General features: G+C 41.1%; 2 protein-coding genes across 2 annotated transcripts; one reads left to right on the forward strand and one right to left on the reverse strand.

Annotated features, from left to right (window-relative positions):
• The first annotated feature begins 554 nt into the window (after positions 1 to 554).
• On the forward strand, positions 555 to 6,679 carry LOC143420556 (DIS3-like exonuclease 1). The gene is made up of 7 exons (XM_076888752.1): positions 555 to 568; positions 747 to 1,010; positions 2,193 to 2,347; positions 2,523 to 2,701; positions 2,792 to 2,937; positions 3,601 to 3,772; positions 5,348 to 6,679. The coding sequence occupies exons 1-7, from the start codon at positions 555 to 557 to the stop codon at positions 5,663 to 5,665; spliced, it is 1,248 nt and encodes a 415-aa protein (XP_076744867.1). The 3' UTR covers positions 5,666 to 6,679.
• Positions 6,680 to 6,963: 284 nt separating this feature from the next.
• On the reverse strand, positions 6,964 to 19,303 carry LOC143420245 (TIMELESS-interacting protein-like). The gene is made up of 9 exons (XM_076888000.1): positions 19,160 to 19,303; positions 17,662 to 17,765; positions 14,613 to 14,760; positions 14,064 to 14,154; positions 12,806 to 12,881; positions 12,375 to 12,497; positions 12,225 to 12,288; positions 11,230 to 11,442; positions 6,964 to 7,412 (listed from the first exon to the last, which is right to left on the reverse strand). Exons 1-9 carry the CDS (start codon positions 19,206 to 19,208, stop codon positions 7,168 to 7,170), a joined length of 1,113 nt encoding a protein of 370 aa, XP_076744115.1. The 5' UTR covers positions 19,209 to 19,303; the 3' UTR covers positions 6,964 to 7,167.
• Between the last annotated feature and the right edge of the window lie 3,959 nt (positions 19,304 to 23,262).

The raw sequence follows: 23,262 nt of genomic DNA on the forward strand, positions 1-23,262 counted from the left end.
AAACCTCATATGGACAATTCCTGTTGTTCTATAAGATGCTCTCTAATAGGATGTCTTGGATTTATTTATTATTCAGTTATTGCATTCCTGTTATGGCTGTACGCACACAGAATATTGATATGAAGTAAAAATGATTCTCTCGGGTTGCTTCTGGGATAGTGGAAAAACCAATATATTTCTAAAAGTGTGTTTAATGATTGAGCTGCCACCCAAAAATCAAGTTCTTATCTTGACAAAGCTGGATTATTGACCGCTGGTGAAACATCTGTTGTCCTGAAGGATAAGGACAACAGATGTTTCATCTTGATCTATTATATAAAACGGCCAAAACTGTGTTCAAATCCAAACTTTCTGGCTTCTTTTGGTTCCTGCTGAAGTGCTTTGGGTCCCCTCAGTTCATCCTTAGTCTGAGAAAAGTTTTGTTCTCTCTTTAAGGCACATTTCCTTTGAGCTAACTTAAACTCTGATTGGCTGTCCACTATAAACAAAAAGCATGAACAGCAGATCGGTGGAGTTTCTGTGCCCATGAGCAGAGCTGTGTGCCTGTTAGGGATATGTGTTCTTACTGGTATGATAGAGAGCTGAACGTAGGAAAGACAGTAGACTGTTTTCAGGTTGAGATTCATTCACATTTGGTTCTCCGTGCAGCATTTGTTCCGGTGGAATGGTGCATGTTCAACTGAGTTAAAGTAAACTGTAGTAAAATGTGGCCCACTGATGCATTTTCATATTCTTTTTCATTGAAGTCACGTTAGAAGCATTTTCCCTTTTCAGGTGGGTGCCCAGCTGGATGAGGAGAGGAACATTACGGCCCTGGTCCCTCGTCAGCCCCTGGAGGTCCATGAGACCGTGGCAGAGTGCATGATTTACGCCAACCACTGGGTGGCCCGCAAGATCCAGGAAGCTTTCCCCAACCAGGCCCTTCTAAGGTGTCACCCACCACCACAACAGGAGCTATTCAACCAGCTGGTGGACACTGCAAAGGCCAAAGGTTTCACCATTGACACCAGGTAATGTTTTTGACTGTTCAGTATAGAAACTGAGGAAATGCATATTGTAGTCCAACGCACATCATGTTCAGACACACAAGTGTGTGAACCTGAAATGTTTGATAACACGGGGACACACTCAGGTGTCACATGAGCAGTCAGACAAGAAGAAGACATGTTCCTTCAGCTCAGGTTGAGGTTGAAGCCAAATATGCTTCCAAACCAAAGACTAGAACATATGATGAAGCATATCTTGCCTTTGGCTTCAGCTTCACAACAGCTGTCGTGGCAAGGTCGGTCTCCCCGACAGAATTAGTTTCCCCTGCGTCGGGAGCACACGCTGGGCTGTCCAAATCACGGACAAACAGGATCCCACATTCTTGATTTTCAGTTCACAAACACTTCTTATAACGACTAACTACTCCTGAAACTTTGGAGGTTTTAGCTCTTTACACAGTAAAGTTACAGGATAAATATAATTATCAGGCAAAATGTCCTTCGTTTGTTAAAATAATCCCGTCTGATACCACGAGAGGACAATAAATATTTCATTTTCTGTTGTAACCCTTAAACTGAATGGTAATGTAACGACACTCAGGTTTCACTTTTTTACAAAACTAAAACATCACTACTTCCACGTCTGACTGTTTGTAATGGAGGCGGCGTAACCTGGATCCACACTCCGTGCCCAGCGAACGCTCGCCACGCAGGGGGAACACATGCTGTCGGCGATGCCGACCTCGGCACAACGCTGATCCTGCCGCAGTTTGTTCCCCGGTTCAAATCCCGGACAAACAGGATCCCACAGCTGTTTATGCTTTTAAACCCGTTTTGCACAGAGAGCAGTGTTGAATATTCTCACACGGGAACAAAACAAACAACTCAAATAATTAAAGATGGTTTGTTTTTCTGTTTTTTAAAAGAGGCAGTGATTTATTTAATTACAACCTGTAATCTATTACAGTTAACTTTTATTTGTTTAACTGTTTACAAAAGGTCTGAGGATCTGAGGCGTGGAATGAACTGCAATGGAGTTTGAAAACAAAATATGAATGTGCGGTTGGAGGATTGTGGGGGGGGGGGTTAAACCAACAGCAGAACCGGTCCCAGGACAAGAGACATGGTGATGCAAGTAGCTTTGTGTCACTGACTGCTGAGATGAGAGGCCTCACTCATCCCTGGTTTCTGGCTCTGTTCCTTCAGGTCCAACAAGGCTTTAGCTGCCTCACTGGACCGAGCTGTGGACCCACAGGACCCCTTGGTGAACAGGTTGTTCAGAATGATGGCCACCACTGCTATGTCACAGGCTCTGTACTTCTCCACTGGTGCTCATCCTCAAGACCAATACTACCATTATGGTACGATACCGCTGCACAGCTTTTATTGGCTGCACTAGAGTTTCAGTGTGACTGTGGGTCAGTCCATCCATCACACGTCTGCACACACTTGTCCAACGTCTGTTGTTTGTGAAGAATTATTCGACTGAGAACTAGAAAGAAGGCTAACGTGCTGATATTTGCTTCGTTGTCGTAGGTCTGGCTCTGGATCGCTACACACACTTTACCTCACCCATCCGTCGGTACGCAGACATTGTCGTGCACCGCCTTCTTACCGCAGCCCTGCACATGCAGAGGGGCGTTGTATCTGGTAAAGCACCAGCCAGTAACAAAGAAGTGGAGGAAATGGCTCACCATGTCAACAGCAAGAACAGGGTCAGGGGTGTTTTATTGTTTGTGTTTTTCAATGATTCACCTCTTACTCTATTAACAGAAGCTGTGCTGACGTCTGTGTTTCATTTGCAGGCAGCACAGGCAGCCCAAATGCGATCCACAGCACTGTTTCAGTGTCTGTTTTTCAGAGAACGAGACCCTCAGACAGACCCGTGCTGTGTGGCTGACGCTGTTGTCTACTCCATTCGAGACAACGGTGTCTTGGTGTTTATCCCAGAGTAAGAACCTTCAGTCCTGTGTTTTGTTCTGCAGTCTTCTTCTTTTCCTTTGTTTAATGGAGCTGTACAGCAGCTCACAGACGGCCAACCACTCGTGTATTTTTAATAGACGAATTCAAAGTTTATGACAATGAATGAATTTGTTGGAAGATGTAATTGCACGCTAATCAATGTATATTTAACAGTATACACGCTAGTTTTATTTTCTCTTAAAAAACCTCAAAATGAGTTTTAAATTGTATAAATTTACTAAACTAATTCCTTAAACATTTATTGTGAGCAGGGAAAATCGGCTAAAACCCCGAATCTTTTCTCTACCAGGCTTTAAATAAGTTAATTGCATTGCTGAAGTTGAGTCTGTGGGGAGGGACGGTGCTTTGGAGCCAGCCTTGTGTTTGTGGCACTTCTACGTTAGCTTAGCTAACCTCTGGAGGTTGCTGCTTGTTTATTGCAAGGAAAGTGTAATTTAATAACATCAGTGTTCTCCATGCTTGTGGTGTTACAGGGATATGCAATATTAACAGTTTATTAAAATGTAACCTGTGGTCATTTTGAGAAGGCTGTAGAATCCATGTAATGATTAAAATCACAGGGCGCAAAGCAGGTTGAGTAATATCACTGAGTAAGTAAGGCTGCCTCTGACCACAGCCATGTTGTTCACAGGTATGGTGTGAGGGGGCCTGTGTATCTGAAGAACAAAGAGGGCCTGGTGGTGGTAGCGGGACAGGACGGCAGCTGTGATTGGCAGGGTGGCACTGTGCGAAAATACCCGGACCGCATTACCACCACCTCCAGCTGTGGCACCTCCACCTTCAAACTGTTTGACCACATCACCGTAAGTCACAGAAAACGCTAATCAATCATTTTAGAAGGTTTCCAGCAATGCAGCGCCTAAAGGCGACGATTCCAAATATATATGCATGAGTGTATATGAATCACAGGTTCATACGACTACTGGATCTTTTGTGGTCCAACATTAAGAGACGTTTTATGATCTTGTTGTGATAAAGTGTTGTGTGGTTGCTGCTTTGTTAGCTAATCTCAAGGTAACAAAACGTCAGTAAGATGAATGAGACGAAAATGATTCCTGAAAATAAATCATTTAAAGTTATTCAGTTTATTGTTTTTAAATATTATATGAAAACAAAAACATAAGTGTGGGGGGGGGGGGGGGGGAGGCTCTCCTCCAAGACAAGAAATGTAATGCTTCCAGTTTGTGGCGTTTCTACACAAACCTTTTTGTAAAGGGAGATAAAAAATGACAGTGGGCGGTAATTGTTTTCACATAAACGCCTTTAAACGCTGCACGGTCGCACTCTCTCTCTCGCACTCGATAAATGATCCATTGTTGCTCTGCACACGTTTGTTACCACAAACGTCGCATGCACTTATGTCATTGTCATGAGACACTCTTGCAAACAAACTCACGGTTTAGTAACACAGTAGAGCAGCGTGTTTACGGGACAGTAACAGTAATCTAATTACCTTTTTTGCAACAGTAATCCCTTACTTTACTCGTTACTTGAAAAAAGTAATCTAATTATGCGTTGCTGCCCATCACTGGCGTCAAGTTATATTAAGTTCAGGCATGTTACACACGATGATTGTGAGGAATAAGTGCATGTGATTTAAGCAAAAAGAGCAGGAAACATTACCCTAAGGTTAGCTAACAAAAAGAAACTGAAGTAACGGTGTGTTATTCTCACATCTTTGGCTTTAAGACATGAAAAAGTGACAGAGTACTGCTGCTTCCACTGTTATCAACATCTTTTCTTTCTTTCATGGACTTATCCTGGGGTCATAAATGTCAAAGGGCAAAGGCAATGCTAACAACATAGCTTACTGATGGATGATGATGGATGACACATGTGGCCAAAACAAGATAGAAAGAAACATTAGCCCAAACACAAGTTGTCCACCACAGCATTGACTGCTGTCAAGCTATGATCATATCAAACAAAGAGATGATGATGATATTCAACAAACAAATCAACAAAACAACAACCTCACTGTGACACTTGACCGAGGTCACAGTGTTAATGAATGTTTTTCTCCCCCTCTGCTCCAGTCTCCACGTCGTGTGAATGTTAGAAAGCACAGTAAAGAAAGTTCGTGTACGGATGGATGAACGTTTGTTACATTGGATACGTGTGTGTAACATACGTATCCAATTTATCCTATTTATGAACAAAATTGTGGCACAGTCGGAAACTTCTCCACTCTACACCACTGTCTACTTAGCTGTGACGCTGCGCACAGTGCTGAGAGGACTGCTGTTATATATTACGTCACAAACCTTAAGTGGGCCTGTCTTTGCATAGCATTCCATTAGACTATTTTCAGTAGGTGCCATTACTGTGTAGTGATCGAACTGAGGAATACTGTGACTTACGTTCTCTGCTCTCTTCAGGTTCGTATTTCTGTCCACTCTTCAACTTGCCACGCTGACCGTCTAAACCTCGAGGTCATCAGCAACAAGCCTCACCACAGTGCCAAGTCCCAGCAGCCCAGCCCTCAGGGCCGCAGTCAGCTGGTCAAAGAGGTGGTGCGTCAGAATGAAGAGGCGCTGGCTCAGGAGAAGACAGCCCGGCGCCCCAAACTCTCCAAAGAGGAAAGAGAGTTTCGTCAGAGCAAAACTCCCAGTCTGTACTCTATTCTGGAAGAAATCAGAGAGTTGGCTCTGATGGATCTGGAAAGGGCTTCACGCCTCCCGGCAACAACAGCATAGAAACGCTGTAGCCCAGCTTTACCTCCAAGCAGACACTTGTGAGAACTGCACGCTGTGCGCTAACAGAACGGTGATCATTGAAGATCACTCGTGCTGAGTCATCCAGGTCATTCTTGTAGCTCCAGATTGTGTGTGGACAAACCACACGAGTGTGTGAAGTCACAGGAAAGCAAACACAATATTAAGTAAAAACATGTCCCGCCATCTTTTTAGAAACCAGAGTCAAACCGAATCAGTGGATACGTTTTGTAAAAGTTAGTTTTTAAAATCACATCAAGTTAAACTTAGTTGTAAGGAGGATAGGGAACGTGTTAATGCCAGTGAAGTGTCAGCAGTTACTTTGACAAGACCTAGTACTCACTGCAAATGTGGTTCAATCCTGCAGGAAACTAGTCAACTGCAGCAGGTTAAAGAAGTCTGGTAACAAAAGGCTTTTCTCTCAGCACCAGTGATCTCAATATCTCACTGGTGGGATCAATGTCTTGTGTAAATTAAATGTCTTGTGTTATAGAACCATTTTTGGTGAGTTCACACATATTGTACTACCTGTGACCACTTCATACAAAACCCAGCACGAGTATTGTTCTGGAGATGATAAAACGTCCACTCGTCCATTTTCTTCTGCACGTCCTGGAATCTGTCCCAGCTGTCATAGGGTGAGAGGCAGGATACGCCCTGGACAGGTCACAAGACTGATAAAACTTCATGTCACTCATTAGCAGACTTTAAAATAAACCCGTAGAGTAATGAACACACCTGAGGTTGGTTGTGTTGGAAGTGATGTATAAAACTAGGATGTATTTATCTTATAGTTTGTATATCAAGAGCCTGTATAGAAGACACCAACACCAAGGACATTTTTATTGTTTGAACTGGTAAATAATCAGAAGCGTTTTTTGGTTTGTGGATTTTAAGATTGTTTTCTAGAACTACCAACAGAAATATGAACTGTACATAACTATTTCAATATGTGTGCAGTGGCCTGTAATTAAAAATGGTGTTTTCATTAGCGCAGATGGAGCCACTTCATCGTGTTGCGTTTCATGTCCCTGCAGTAGCTTAAGAAAGAACTGTTCATAATTGAACGAGCACTTAATGCTTGGAAGAGGGTGATGGTCAGTTGACAGCTCACATACTACACACACACAGAGGCCTTTTATAGAAACATGTTTGCAACCAAAATTCTGCCAATAGTGAAACTGGAGAAAGAAGATGCATCAGAGCAGGAACTGTGGATCAGTTCAAATATTTTTCTGTAACAGATACCAACACATGGTAAATACGTTTAGGATTTGGACTTTTAAAAATAAGAAAAACATTTATTTCCATTGATTATAAATGTCTTTGCTAACCCAAAGCTGACGTCACAGTAGGAACATGTGCTCAAGATATAAACCACCAGAAATGCACAACATTACTCGAATGAGCAGGCACGAACATTGGGAAACCTTTAAATCTGCTCACTGCCAAAGCTTTTCAGCAGAAACTGCTGCACGTGAACTTTAATCCCCCTCTACACAGTCGTTGCTGAGCTGTTGCTCAGGGCTGAGGCCGGTCTCAGCCTCAGCGGGCTCAGAGTCTTTGGGGGGAAGCGGGCTGGTTTGTTGCGTGGAGGTGTTGTTGGAAGGCTCGAGGTCAGGATCTTCTACAGTTTCATCTCCATCAGTAGAACCTTTGATGACATTTGGTGAGGATGCAGCTGGAGGTTTGTCTCCTAACATGTCAGCAGTCTGAGAGGCTGAAGGGCCTGAAAGGGTTGAGAATTAGAAACAGTGATGGTTTCAGTCAACACAGACACACTCAGTCTACTACGATTTATAAAAGACAGGCAAAGCTGAGATAATGAAAAATGAAACTGTAAACTGCAGGGTTCAAACTCATTGTTCAGGGTCAAATTTAAGCACTTTAAGCACTTTCAAGGTCCATTATCAAGCTTTTCCAGCACATTACCAAAAAAACAGTTTGCATGTTCCACTTTGCATCACCTCAGTAAGACCATGTAAAAATTAAAACAAATCGTCTTAGGTTGACTTAAATGTTCTTTGTTCCTCTTTTGTTAAAACAGAGAAAAATGCACCACACAAAAATACTGAAAAAGGAAATGGTTGTCTTATATGCATATAGTGCACAAACTCAAAAAACTCATTTCTCTCAAAAATGCAGATGTGCAAATGTGAACAAATCAACTTGTTAGAGATGCTCATCTCCACTTGGAAAAAACAACCACACAAAAGAAGAAATCTGCACAAATGAACAAGTCTGCTCATCAGATATTGATGCTTCTTTCCTACGTGACACAACAACAGGAGACAGATGTTTGGTACTTTAACTAGTTAAGCACCCACACCACCAAAAATGGGGGAAAAGAGAGGAGATCACATTTAATCGGTTATAACACGAGGTCAGAAATATAAGTGCAGACATGAGTGTCCACAGAAGCCTCTGAATCTCAGCTGTAAACCATTTCTACAAACACCAAACAGTTAAAAGAGCAGTTACATCACCATGAATCTGTGGACAGGTAACATCCATATTTTGATTTATGATTTTCTGGAGTTAAATGTGACCCAAAGTATATTTTATAGCATATAAGCTATAAAATACTTTTAAAAATTAGGTGAGGGAAATAATCATTTTTTTCTATGTTTGAGTCCCAGTAACTTTGACATAGTAACATCTGCAGTAATATTTACCCCTCTGATGACAGCTCACAAGCGTTAGCTTTATTTTGATACCAAGACTGTTTACACAGAGTTTGTAATTGCAGAGAAATACTCCATTTATTTTGGCCTCTTCATTTTCGAGCAGGAAGCTCAGAAAAGCCCTGGGGGCCTAACAGGTCAAAGTTCATTCCCAATAAAACTAACTGTGAGATGTTTGACTACATTGCTCTCTGGATTATTGTTACAGTCCTAAATGATCAGCTTTAAAGTGTTTGTGCTAATAACACCATGTACAGTAAGACAGGCATGGAGAACAGCACTGACGGGAGGCTTTGAACAGATGACACACTCAGTTCAATTCAACATATAAGACTTTAAAAACGCACAAACATCGACCTAAAATCTATTTATTCAGTCCATCACCTGTCATAGAATTATGTCAAATAATAATGTATTGTTCATCTCCCTTAAATAAACAGGCAGCCTTAAAGTATGAAACATTCATTCATTAAAACACTAAAATGTGTCTGTCGTCTCCGTGGCTGATAGAGCCCCACAGGCATCAATGTGAGCTTAAAGCCATTTATAATTTTTAAATGGTTTAATGTGTCGGTGCTCACGATAAACACATTTTGAATGAAAGCCAGGGAACTTCAGCAGCACAAGAAATGGCTTCTTTGTGCCCACATGCATCAGTCCCTCTTTTTACCAGTTTTTCTTTAAGGCTTAAGTTGGCTAGTTAAGTGTCGGACTAACGATTAAAGCTTTCACTTGAGTGAAGTCACTAATATTACTGCTACTGCTAAGTAATGTTAGCCAAGTTTAAAGCACACTGCATAAATCACCATGCCATAACTAACTGCTGTGCTAGCACTGCCGTACTCTATCACACTCAGTGCATTTCAATCATTTCTCCAGCAAGTTTGATAGCTAGCAAAATAATAATCATAGTTTTAAACATTAGCCTGTGTTATGTACACATACTCGAAATTATTTACTGTCATGTGACTCAAGAGTACAAATTCCTTCAGTGACGTTTTCCATCGAACACTCATTAAAACAGCACGAACCCTGAAACTGCTTATTAAAATAATATGTATGTAAATAATAGTATGTTGGATTATAAAAAATTAAGCTTTTGACTGCCCTCCAGAGTTCACGTTAACTTCAGATCTCTGGAAGCTACACTACCCGAATGATGTCAGCTGTTTAGTTTCTATACTGGACAGAAAAAAAAAAGGGGGGGGGGGGTGGATTGGCTCCTCTTAAGGAGGACTAATGACTAAAATGTGAAAGTTTAAAGTCGATGAGTAAATCATGCTCGGGTAATACAATGGAAACGGTCTCATATCACCATCTAGTGTTATAAACTGTAAACACATTTTTATGGGTGAAGGCTCATAATAGAGACCGATCAACAGGTCATTTTCTTTTCTATGGGTCTCATTTAAATCACATTACATCATTTCTGCGGTAAATGAGGACCCTGAAGAACGATTTAATGTCACTGTTAAAGATTTGTAGACAATAGATCGCAGACAGCTGGCTCCGCTTTAACTAAAGAGGAAGTAAAAACAGTTTGGATCACAAGTGTAAGGCAAAAACAAAAATACTACGCCTAATTGAAGCTGACATCAGACAGGCAGTAAAGAAATCAATGTTTTCTACATGCTTTGCCTCTTATTACCAAACTCCACACTAATGTGAGGAATCTCTGGTGGTTTGGACGAACTGTGCAATACGGGAACTCGTCACTCGACCTTCAGGGTTTCTGGTGGATATATACACTAGATCCACTTCACTATATTGTAAGGAGTATTCACTCACCACCCATCATCCAAATCATTGAATTCAGGTGATCCAGTAACTTCCACAGCTGTATAGAATCAAGCACCTAGGCATGCAGACTGCTGCTACTAAGTGGAAGTGTTTGGGAACGACAGCAACTCAGCCATCAAGTGGTGGATCACGTAAAATCCCAGAGTGGGGGTCAGTGGATACTGAGGCGCACAGAGGTTGCTAATTTTCTGTGGAGTCCATCGCTCCAAACTTCACGTGGTCTCCAGATTAGCTAAAGAACAGTGCACAGAGAGCTTCGTGGAATCCATTTCCATGGCCGAGCAGCTGTAGTCCAAGCCTTACATCACAGAGTGCAACGCAAAGCAATGGGACACAGCGGTGTAAAGCACGCCGCCACTGGACTCTAGAACAGGAGAGATGCAGTCTATGGAGCGACGGATCACAGTTCTCAATCTGGAAAGCCGATAGACAAGTCAATTTAGCAGTTGCCAGGACAACAGAGCTCCAGGTTTGGTGGCAGGGGGATTTCGGTGCGGGGTTGTTTTTCAGAAGTTGGGCTCAGTCTCTTCGTTCCAGTGAAAGGAACTCTTAATGCTTCAGCATGCAAAGACATTTTGGCTCCCGACTTTAAGGGAACAGTTTGGGGATGGCTTCTTCCTGTTCCAGCATGACTGGGCACCAGTGCACAAAGCAAGGTCCACAAAGACATGAACTCTGGCATGGGAGTCCTGACCAGAACACCACTGGGATGAATAAGAGCAGAGACTTGGAGCCAGGCCTTCAACATCAGTGTCTGACCTTACAAATGGTCATAAACTCCCATAAACACTCCCAGAAGAGTTGAAGCTGATATAGCTGCACAGGCGGACGTCGTGAATGGGATGTCACTCGAGTTCATATGAGTGTGGGGGCAGATGAGCAAACACTTTTGGCAATATACTGTACATTCAATGTTTTGCTTTTTGTATTTTCATATAAAGTTAATACACCAATGAAGCTAGATGATCCTTATGAACCTTCGCTGGATGTTTTGTAGCAGAATCATTAATTATTTCTGTTATATTGTGTCCCAGCTGTATGATACATTTTTGCCATTCTTACCAATTTGCTGCTGGCGTGCGCGCCTCTTTTCCAGGGCCCGCTGTCTGTTCAGCTCAATACGTTTCTGCTGCTCTTCGGTCAGAGAGGGAGTAGGTGGGGGAGCGAGGGCTTCGGCAATCTGCCCTTGGGGAGCATTAATAAAACTCTCTCTGCTGAACAGATCAGGATCCCCAAATGTTTCCAGTTCACGTTGTACCTCTTCGTCACCAGCACCTGAACACAATTTCAAGCAGTGCTGATAATTAAGTCCTGTGGAATATGGCAAGTATTTCCTATGTGCACCTGCAGGTGTGAATCCACCGTAGGGCTGTTCGATACAACGATATATACAAAAACGTCTATTTCATTTTACGCTATCGTTTGTTTCGTGGTGTCGCAAAATAAACTGTTTACGGCAATATTTCTTCATGCTTCTGATGTCACTGTAGTAAAGTTCTCTCTTTCTCTTATATATAACCACACTACGGACGGACAAGCGCCTGTTTTTATGCGTTGTCGTTAGCAACAACGACGGTAAAACCATCGCGTGTCCGCTTGTTTATGTTCCACATAAACCTTTCAGAATAAAGCTCAAGATCCTGTTGAGGCTTTTCAAAATAAACGGAATCACGTGAAAGAGCAGAGTGTTTACGGATGAGAAGTAAAACAGAGCCGCCAGGTGCTAAAAAATAAACCTTAGACTCAAACGTTAGAACAGGCTTTCCCCCGCAGCACGCCGTGTAATAAATACTCACAAAGAAAACGGCGCCGTTACAACTTCTGTCTAAAAATGTGTCGTTTCATGCATCGGTTAAAACACTCGACTCCAGCTACATGACGCGCAGCTGGAAACACTTCACGCAAGTCGAGATTCACAGAATTGACAGAAAATGTTACATTTCTGTGATTTATATCGTTATCGGACGATAGAATTCTTATATCGGGAGATGAGACTTTGGTCATATCGCACAGCCCTAGTCCACCGTATCCCCATCAGTAATGATTTTTCTTCTTACCATCTGTACTTGTAAAATCTTCATGTGTCAGGGGCATGTCCAGTCGTATTCGTTTAAGACATGTCTATAGAAGAATGAGTAAAAAATTACAAATTCTGAACATTAGGAATCCCACACGCTTGCAGGAAATATTCTACTGCTTCCTCTCACCTGCACTTCCTTTTTGCTGCCGAGCCTTTCCACTTTGTCAATAAAATCTTCAAATTGCAATTTGGGGTACAACCTGTGGGCCCAGTTCTCCATCTTCTGCATCAGCAGCCGCAGGTCTGCAGCCTAATGGGGCAAACATCAAAAACAGCGAGTAGTGATATGAAAGAGGGCTGTGTGTGATAGGACGCTTCTTCTTCCCACTAAAAAATGACTTCCAGTCATTGGAACAAAAGACATCTTAATTTGGTAAACCAACCTCTGGTTCCCCTCACTCATTTTTGACCACGACAGAAAGGGCAACTTTTGACCTTTTAGTCTCAAACCAAATTTAGGACATCTAATTAAAAGCTGACAGGCCAAACAGATTTAGCTCAAAAACCAATGTTCATTCACATCTGGTAATTGGTGGGACAGATGTTATCATATCCTACCTCGTGTCCTTTGCCTTTGAACTGGATATTGTCAAAGAGAGTGCCCAGAGCTGGAAGCCCTCGATCTGATATCAGCCTGGGAAAAAATATTAAGACTAAGTTAAACCATTAATGGATTACAAGCAGGGTTAGCAGCACATCCAGGCGTATTTGGCTTATCCAATTCAGGATCGTGGATGGCTGAAGCCCATCCCAGCAGCCAGGTCGCCAGCCTGTCACAGGGCCAACACAGACAGACCCTCTGAATGGAAATGTCAGTGCCTTCAGATGTACCATGTTCAGAAGGCAGTAGCTTGTTGGGGGGGGGGGGGGTGTTTGGTTTTCAGGGTGCCCACAACCTTTCTTTTCCTACCTGTTTGTACATAAGGCAGTATAATGAGAAATAGTCAAATTTCTCCATCTAAAAATAAAAAATTGCTATATATATATATATATTTATAGCAAAGTTGCAATTAATTTGAATATTTTATCAAATGAAAATCTATGTTTTTCTTTAATACAGCTTGCAAGTTTTATCCTAAGTATAATCGACGTTCTTACTTAAAAGCTTATTTAACATCCTTTGATTTAGTATAACTTAGTTCTGTCCAGGAACATTGTGAACAGAACAGTAACAGAGGAGTGCCACTGGGACACCCACTGGGAGACTACTGGGAACGAGCCTGACTTATGGTTGGCAATACTAACCAGGTTCACACTATAGGTGTACAGAGACTGGAAACATCTTTCTCACACACATCCAGGGATGTCTCCAACGCTCTGACAATTTTCAGTCTGGGAATTTTGCCCATCCAAATGATGAAAACAACAATGGTATTAGAGTCTTTCTTCTTTAAATGACTGGCAGAGTGAAGCTGCACCATCATCACACAGATGCAGTCATTTGTACCCGCCGCTAAAGCGTAAGAAGACGCTGCAGTACTCTGCGAAACGACAGGTGTCGCCACTCAGATAATATCACATCACTTTTTTTGTGCAAAGTTCTTTCCACAAACTTACGTTTTCAAACATTTGCAACAACTCTGTGTGTCAGTGTGTCTCTGAGCCTCTGTGCACGATTATTAGTGAAACGGTGATAAAAACCAGTGCAGTCACAGACTCGTGTTCAACCTGGCTGCAACACTGACAGTCTGCACACGTCAATCAATGATTTTGGCCTCCTTGTGTCCCAGCTCACACAAGATGACATCAAATTCCTATTTAAATGCGCATTTTAATGCATTTCAACCCTCTGTCGTGATATAAATGTCTTTGCTACCTGTGGGAGTCCAGCTTGGGTTGGGGTCTCTTCACGCCTCTCCTTTTAGCAGTAGGGACATCAGCCAGCTGTGATACCTCACCTTCATCTCCTGCATTGAAAACACATGACAACAGGATGTGTTTCTAACTCATTCTGTTGGCAGCGTGGCAAACTTCAAGCTTATCTTTAAATCCAGACAAATTATAGACTGGAGGTTACAGAAGAAATGTGCTGGTTTGAACAGTATCTGATAGGTTTCATTTGCTCACGCAAACAAAAACATGTGTGTTGTTATTGTTAGAAACATCCAGTCTCAGAGAGATGCTGAAAAACCAGTTCATGCATTTGTTAATTCTAGGCTGAACTAACAAATTCATTATTATCAAGCTGTTCCAAAAAGCTTTGTGGAAGGACTATGAGAGGTTGTATTTCTCCCACATTAGCCTTTTTTCCTGAATCTTATTTTTCTATGATTCTTCATTAAACCATGAATTTAAAATACAAAGTTCTGAATCATCACATCTTAAAGACCTCATAGTAATCCTGTAAGAGCACAGCAGCATCTACCATCTGCAAAAGGGTCTCCTTCCTCCTGGCCTCCCCGGCCTGGGGAGTGTGGTGGTGGGAGTGGGGGGAAAGCTTCATCCTCTATGCCGTCATAGTCAGGAATGTGCTGCGGGCTATTTTCCTGTGGGTCAACCATGGTGAGTCGGTCCTGGAGACAAAGTAAAAGACGTGTGAGCCCCAGTCGTCAACAGCATCAGCATTAAGTTACATGAATTTAACTGCAAGTTGAAAAAATGACATTTATTTCTGTAAGAGTAATTCTTTACTGTGTTACAACATCAACATGAAAACCTAAAAAAAACTGGCATTTACTTTTTTCTTTTTTTACATCAACAGGAGGAGCTGTACAGACACTCATCCCACCTGGAATTATACCCCAAATTCAGAAATGTACTATTATGATACATTAATGGTCCATTATGTTTGTTTCACAGTTATATACATAATACAATTTATAGATTTGTATATATTTACATTCTATCAGGGATGAACTGGTTGTGAACCTTTGGGCTGATAATGACATTTAAAAGTTACAATTTGGATGAATTATTACTGCGATACTTCTTTTGGACTCTGTAGTACCACAGAAATATCATTAAAGTAACAGGTTTGTTTTAAAGTCTTTCAGCTGTTCCGTAAGCATCATCGTCATCATCATTTATATAGCACTTTAAAAACACACCTGGCAGACCGAAGTGCTGCACAATACAAATGTAGTAATAAAATAGCAAAAAACAAACATAGCAATAAAGTAAACTCTTGAGCCAAAATGATGTGACACAACTAGGGCTGCCACAAACGATTATTTTGATAGTCGACTAGTCACCGATTATTTATGCGATTAGTCGACTAATCAGATCATCATCCACTGGACGTAAAACTACAGCTTATTGCACCATGCAGCATATGCTCTTATATAACTATCATTAGCTTACAGCTTTAAGCTTTTAAGGTGCTAACTAAAAATAAAGACAAGATGATAGTTTATTCAATTTTAATGAAATTTGCAGATTGTTTCGGTGAAGTTTAATAAACTCCTTGCTATCTAAAATATAACAGGACAACGGAGTATATTCTCCAGCATCTCACACTTCTGATAATCAGCTGTCTGCTTGACGTTTATTCAGCTGTGTAAAAACTATAACTTTAATCTCAGACAAACCGATTTACTCAGGAACAAATAAAATACTAAAAAAAAAAAGAAGCCAAACAACAACATTTTTAATTTATCTAAGTGACTCATATATATTTAACCTGAGTAGCGAAAGACGGCGGTGGGTTTGAAAACAATTTGCCTGGAGTCCGGTGTTCTCACCGTGCTAGTGACCTAGCCCCCGGCTAGCTATCGAGCTAGTGGGTAACAGACGTCTCTGAAAACGTCGGAGCGCTTTTGAAAATATGTGGTGTCCTGATAAACTGAGCCGATATTTGAGGTTTACACAGCTACATTCTCGGCTGAAAATATGTTAAACGTTTATTTTGTGACCCAGAAAGAATAATAAGAGTAATATTAAAACTAACTAGCTGCCGCCATTGTTGGAAACTGAGCTGGGCCGCGCTATGAATTCTGGGACACAGCTGCTTCTTCTTCTTCTTCTTCTTCTTCTTCTTCTTCTTCGGGGTTTAACGGCAGCTGGCATCCTTGTACATGCAGTGCTGCCATCTTCTGTTTCAGTCCGTTATTACACTCTTAAATCCTGCTACTTATTCCTGCGTCTTTTGGGATCTTACAAAGCTTCAAACGACGCGTCGACTATTAAATCAGTCGTCGACGATTTTGATAGTCGACGTAATCGTGACTAGTCGACAAATCGTGGCAGCCCTAGACACAACACAGACACAAAAGGAAATCTTCTACATTGTTTTGCTGTTCACACAAGTTCTAATGCTACCCTTTGTTTCTGGAAGGAGACGATTTTCTGTCCAGTATTAAAGTTCAAAGAACAGGGTATCCGTCTCCAGTGGGCTGCTAAACAAGTTTACCAGAAAAATCAGACCCACGGTCATGTTGTGTCACTTTGAGTGATTAGTCAGCAGCAATAACAGGGAATGACAAACTGACAGACTTTGGATATAAAACAAACAATTTAAACATTTAGAAGTTAAACATCTTCTCGGATTCCTTTTGCTGCACATGTCTATGTATGTATTTGCTGTACAGTGTCATTTGTTTGGAACATTAATCTTGATGTATACATAAACATTTGATTTAAAAAACGTGTTTAAAAATGAACACTGACACAATTAAACACAACACTGGTGCACGGTGACTGCAAACAGAAGCAGCTGCTTGTATCCTCCTGTGCACGGATCCGTGCTCTCTGTTTATTAATAAAAGCCAAACTTCATTAATGGTAAGTGACAGAGATCTGATGAGTTCTTGCTGGTTTGTATCCACAGGAGGATACAAGTAAAATCCTCTGCAGGTTAGTGCAGGATAAGCAGGCAAGTTTACTGTAATGTGATGGATTTAAGTAAAGAACAGTGTGTGACTGGTGCACAGTGACTGTGGTGCTCATGTCAGAGTTAGATTACATCAAGTGTAGCAGAGATTAACTTAAACTTAAGCTCATGATGCTGACATTCATTCACTGAGCTCCACCCACATACCAACAGTTTAGTGTCTAATATAAAGACAGTGTACTGTCAGTGTAGAGAAAGGAAATCAGCCAGGACAACTCATGAAACATCTGCAGACATCTGGATGAATTCACAGAGAGCAGCAGGTCAGCTGATCACAGCCTGTACATTAAAAAAAATCTACTGGAGCTCTCAATAGAAATGATTGTGAGCTGTGACCCTTTTCCCCACACTGAGCCACTACAGCTGATGTTAGGGTTGAATCCTGCTGAATCCCACTTTAACATCTTCCTGCTCATTTTGATGTTTAGAGGCAACGTCACCGTCTAAGATGTAGGCATTGTATACATTGTATACATTATTTCTACATTACATTAATATTGCACAAGGTTCATTTAGTTTAGCATAAAATATACATATCAGTACTTCAGCTTTTAATGGAGTATTTCTTAACACTAGTATCTGTCACCTTCTGTGTTGAGCTCATTGTTTTCTCTGCAGTGGCTGAGCTGAGTCCAAGTAGCTGAAATTTCCTCTGCTGCTCCGTCAGACTCTTCTCCTCCTCCTGATCAGCTGGGACACAAAACAGAACTTTGTTAAGCTCCACACTGCACTGAAGAGTCAAAGTGTCTCATATGTTCATCTGAGAACACACAGAACACATTTTAGCTTCCTTGGGTGGACAACTTGTTTGAAACAAACACAAAAGGTTTGAGCACCGATACCAAATTCAGCAGTATGGCACACCAGTACCAGGAGAGCAATTCCTCTTTAAAATATGCCCTGGCCAAGAAAAAACCCGACAATATACGTGTGCCGTGAGAAATGATAGATAGATAGATAGATAGATAGATAGATAGATAGATAGATAGATAGATAGATAGATAGATAGATAAAATTTATTTCAAACATGCAAATATAATTGAAATAACAACAGAAAAAAATAAAAATAACAAAACTTAAAAATCATCAAGTTTTCATGTAAATATCTATGTCTACAGAATGTGTGTGCTCGAAAAGGAGTAGGGTGAAGTTTTCTTGTTCCTACCCCCTTATTTCAAATTTCATTGCTTACAAATCCATATCCAGGATTCAACATTATTTGATCATATATTTAACTATGTACAAGTCTAACACATTGAACATACACAAATAAAACCATTTTCAGCACGTAAACCAGAACAACTAATCACTCTGTTTATAACAGCCGCTTAATCTCTGAGTTTATTTTCTATCTATGTGACAAAAACCTTAATGAACACTTAAGGTTGGGTTACTCAGGCCTTGATTTATAAAAAATGAGGACACAATGAGACAACTCAGTCACTGAGAGGAAGATTTCCTATATTCATGCAATTTATTATTTTTTGAACAGTCGTGTGAATTTTTGTATTGATGTACTTGTCTTGATTTCATCTGTATATCCGAGTGGGTGTAGAAATCTGAGCCATCATCTGAGTAAGCCTCATCACAACTTTGCGCTGATAAAGGCAGCTGTGTTTTAGCCTGGAACACATTTATTTTTACATTTCTCATAAATGTATTTCATTATAGCACTTTTACCGCCAACATGTTGGGTCTTTTGGAGCCGGAAGTGACCTTATATGGAAGAAGGGTGGCGCTAGCTAGCTTAGCTAGCAAGCTGCATTCATAAGCTGTGCAGGTGCCACAGAGATGCTAAGTAGCCTTAATAACAGGCTAATAAAACAACACAAACTCTGATTACAATGAGCTCATTTAAAAGCTTTCTTCTAATAAAATTATTTTCTTCTCTGTGTTTCACAACCTTTTGGTGATATCTTTCTGTGAATTAGTTTAAAGCAGCTTGAGTCAATTTAGTCAGATTTTTTTTTCCAACTTGTTCACAAAAACTTGAGAAGAGACACCGAGGAGAGCAACAGAAAGCCTCATTCAGGAGCTAAACTCAAGATTAACTAGACTCGGATTAATATTAGCTCGATACTTACCTTTAAGTGTTAAATCAGTCTTGACAATAATCGGAGAGAAAAACGCCATAAAGCGGGAACTCGGCTTCTTCTTCTTCTGCTCTTGTATTTTTTGGCGGTTAAAGCTTTAAGGCGCATTACCGCCACCTGCTGGACTGGACTTTTCATGTCCCAAACATCATCAATTGGGCATAAATTTGTTGGAGTTTCTGTTAATAAAAAAGATGGAATTCAAGGATCTTGTTATTTGGTTTGTTCGTTTTCACCATTTACTCTACAATTTTCTGCCAGTGTATAGCAAACCCCACAGCTCAAATCAATGAAGGGCTGAGGCAGTCCAGGTAATTTCAACAGTTTCTTAAAATTAGTTAATTCAGACATAAACAGAGTGACAGTTTACAGATTCAAACATGTCTCAGAGAAAACAGAAAAAAACAGTAAAGCCCAACTCTCCTCTTTGTGATCAGGAAGACAAAATTCAACTTCCTGATCAAGTAGACAAATCATTCAACCAGCTTCTAGAAAAGGAAGATATTCAAAAGTTGAAAGAAATGGAACTCCTAGACATGCAGGGAAGAAACTTTGAGCTCCAAGCAAAGCTTGATAAAGCACTAGAAAAACTAGTGCTGAAGGACAAAAAGAATCAGGAGCTGCAAGTAAAGCTTGATGAAAGACCGCACACAAATGAAGAGTTTCTTCAAGAAAAAAGGCTACAGGAGATAAAACAGAAGGAAATGGATTTCAAGCTCCAGGACATGGAGAAACACAACAAAGGCTTGCAAATCAAGCTTAATGAAGCTCTGCAAAAAAATGAAAGAACTCCTCCAAGAAAAATAACAACAGGACATGAAGCAGTGCAAACTCCAAGGCATGGAGGAAAAATACAAAGCGCTTCAGGTAAAGCTTGATAAAACACTGAACAAAAATAAAGAGTTGCTTCAAGAACAAAAGCAACAAGAAATTAAACAGAAACAAACGGACTGCAAGCTTGAAGACGTGCAGGAAAAATACACAGCGCTGAAAATGAAACTTGATAAAGCACTGCAAAGAAATAAAGATTTCCTTCAAGAGAAAGAACAGCAAGACATGAAACAGAAACATCTGGATTGCAAACTTCAGAACATCGAGAAACACAACGAAGGCTCGCAAGTAATGCTTGATGAAGCTCTGCAAAAGAATAAAGAAATCCTTGAAGAGAAAGAAAAACTGGACCAGAGAGACACGCAGTGCCAACTCCAAGGTGTGCAGGAACAATACGGAGCGCTGCAGGTAAAGCTTGATGAAACACTGCACAAATATCAAGAGCTGCTTCAAGACCAAGAACAACAGGAAATAAAGCAGAAAGAAGACAAAGAAATTCTCCAGGACTTTGAGAGGAAAAACCAAAACCTGCAAGAACTTTATAACAAACTGAACTACAAAACAACTGAACTGGAAGAGGAAAAGGAAAAACTGCAAAACCAATGCTCAGAGATGCAGAGTAAGCTCAATGACATGCTGAGAAAAAACACAGAAGTCGAGGAACTTTCAGACAACGTGAAGTGCAAAAACACTGAGATGCAGGTGCTAAAGCAACAACTAGAGAAAACAAACGAAGACCTGCAGTGTTCACTTCAAGAAATCGAGAGCAGAAGTCAGCAGTTGGAAGACACGCACAACAAATTACAACAGAGTTATACAGAGCTGCACGAGGCAAAGCTAATGCAGGAGGCAACATCTAAAGAAATGAAAGAAAGGCTCGAAGACAAACAAGCCAAATTAGAAGAAGTGGAGAAAACATGCAAGAGACTTGAGCAGGAGAATGCAGAAACAATCGATCAGTTGAGAACCCTCATCCTAGAGAAAAAAGTGCTCGTGGAAAAGCTCATGGAAAAGAAGAAAAAACGCTTCTGCTTCTTCTGGAGGAGGGACACTCCTGCTTTTTCTACTTTTTCTACTTTTTCTACTGCTAATGTCACCTCGTCTGTTCCATCTTAATTTTCACCTCTCCTCTCTCTTTCTCTCCCTTTCTCTCCTGACACCTCTCCCTCCCCTGTCTCCCTTTAACTCCTATCACCTGTCCCATCTCCTCCCCCCCCCCCCCCTCTCTCTTTTCACCCTCACCCCCCAACCAGTCCCGACAGTTGACTGCCCCCTCTAGAGCCTGGTTCTGTCATAGGTTTCTTCCTTTAAAGGGAGTTTTTCCTATCCACTGTCGCACCTAGTGCTTGCTCAGAGGGGATTGTTGGGGTTTTCTCTCCTCTATCTCTTTCCTCCTTTCTATCCCTTTCCTTTACCTTCTTCTTTACAACCCCTCCCCCCCTTTCTATTTCCTCAATAATTTAATAATAAACACAATTGGCAAAATTTTAAAAAGTCAGATCAATGTCTTCATTCAAGAATGAATTGTCTTTGTCACGGGGTCATGTGTATTTTGTGTTTTCCTCGGGCTGGTGATCCTTGCAGTTGTTGAGCCCAAGAGTCCAGATTTTTAGTGTTTTAATCACATTTAGTGTTACATTTTAGATCACAACAAAAGGATATCCACAATTTAGGATTCAGGCATTTGTCTTTTTCAATATCATAATCATTCTATGATTGAGTCGGTTACAGAAGCAGCAGTTAGCAGCAATAACTTCAATTCATCAACATTTGCAAGCATTTCTTTATACACAGCATTTCTGTCAGGTTGAGGTCTGGACTTCCATGCAGTAGATTTGCTGCTGTGCTTGGGCTCATTATCCTGTTGCATGGCCTAATTTAGGAGAAGCTTTAGCTGTTGTACAGACGGCCTCACATTTGACTCTAGAAAACTTTGGCATACAGAGGAGTTCGTGGACTGCAAGGTGCTTATTGCTTGTGTCTGCAGAACAAGCTCAAATCACCACAATTGAACCAGCGTACTTGACAGTGGATTTGAGGTGTTTGTGCTGTGTTTGATTTTTGCTGAAGTTACTGCTGTGCATTATGACCAAACCTCCACTTTAGTCTCATCTTTTAAAAATATGTTGCTCCAGAAGCTTTCAAGGGCAAATTTGCAAACCTCAACTGAGTTGTTGTGTTCTCTTTAGAGACAAGAAGCTTTCTCCTGGCGGCCCTTCCAGACCAACCATACTTGTTTTGTCTTTTTCTAATTAAACTGTCTTGAACATTAACATGCTGTTTAAGGCCTGTAGAGGCTCAGATGCAGCTCTTGGGTATTGTGCAGTTTCTGTGAGCACTGAACAGTCTTTGTGGTGGATCTGAATGCTCCAGACTAGCAAACTTGCTCATGGTCAGTTAATCAAGTGCATAGAGCCCTGTGATGAATTTTCACATTTACTCTGTGAATCTTCATTCTTCTAGCTAGTCTTTACTCTTCTATAAGCTTTCTTTGCTCAGACGTCTGCAGCATTGAATCTATGTCTTCTCCACTGCTATTCCAAACAAGGTGCTGATGCAGGGGTCATTAGCACAGTAAGATTTAAGTGCACAAAATGTTCACATCATAATAGTAATAATAATTAGAGGAGAGTATTATGTAGTCCAAGAAGTGTGTGGAGAAGTTTTCAGTGCGGAGGAGGGAACCATGGTGTTCAGGAGCCAAACTGCTTTGGGGGAAAATGCTATTGCACAATCTTGCCGACCTGCTCCTGATGACGCAGTCGTCTTCTGGAGGGAAGTGTGGTAAACAGTTGATGGGAAGGGTGATGCGGGTCAGCCATGATGCTAGTGGCTTTCCCAGTGAGGTGTAAATATCCTGTAGACTGGGTAGAGAGCTGCCAATAACACGCTGTGCGGTCCACACAATCCTCTGGAGGGCTCTGCGATTGGACGCATGACAGTTTTCATACCAGACTGTGATGCAGCGGGTTAGGATGCTCTGCATGGTACCTCTGTAGAAAGTATTAAAGATGGGTTTGGGGATGTGCACCTTCTTCAGTCGTCTCTTAAAATGCAGTCGCTGCTGAGCTCTTTTAGTCACTGATTTGGTGTTGCTGGTCCAGGACAGGTCCAGGGGCGGATCTAGAGAAATTTTTCCAGGCTGGCATGGAAATCAAATGGGGTGGCAAAATCAAAGCCTTGTTTTAAAGACATATGCAGGTGTTACATATGATTAATATACATTAAGCATATGTTTCATATAAATATGGTCTATAACTTAA

The sequence above is a fragment of the Maylandia zebra genome, linkage group LG9, assembly GCF_041146795.1.
Source record: "Maylandia zebra isolate NMK-2024a linkage group LG9, Mzebra_GT3a, whole genome shotgun sequence".
Lineage (NCBI taxonomy): Eukaryota > Metazoa > Chordata > Actinopteri > Cichliformes > Cichlidae > Maylandia > Maylandia zebra.

Bases quoted from the DNA above. Each gene is read 5' to 3' on its own strand.
- LOC143420556 (XM_076888752.1), top strand. The intron at 1,011-2,192 runs GTAATGTTTTTG...CTGTTCCTTCAG, and splicing joins GGTTTCACCATTGACACCAG to GTCCAACAAGGCTTTAGCTG. The intron at 2,348-2,522 runs GTACGATACCGC...TCGTTGTCGTAG, and splicing joins AGACCAATACTACCATTATG to GTCTGGCTCTGGATCGCTAC.
- LOC143420245 (XM_076888000.1), bottom strand. From the start codon at position 19,208: ATGGCGTTTTTCTCTCCGATTATTGTCAAGACTGATTTAACACTTAAA. The intron at 14,155-14,612 runs GTAGATGCTGCT...TTTTCAATGCAG, and splicing joins AGGAGACCCTTTTGCAGATG to GAGATGAAGGTGAGGTATCA. The intron at 11,443-12,224 runs GTAAGAAGAAAA...AATTGTGTTCAG, and splicing joins AGATTTTACAAGTACAGATG to GTGCTGGTGACGAAGAGGTA.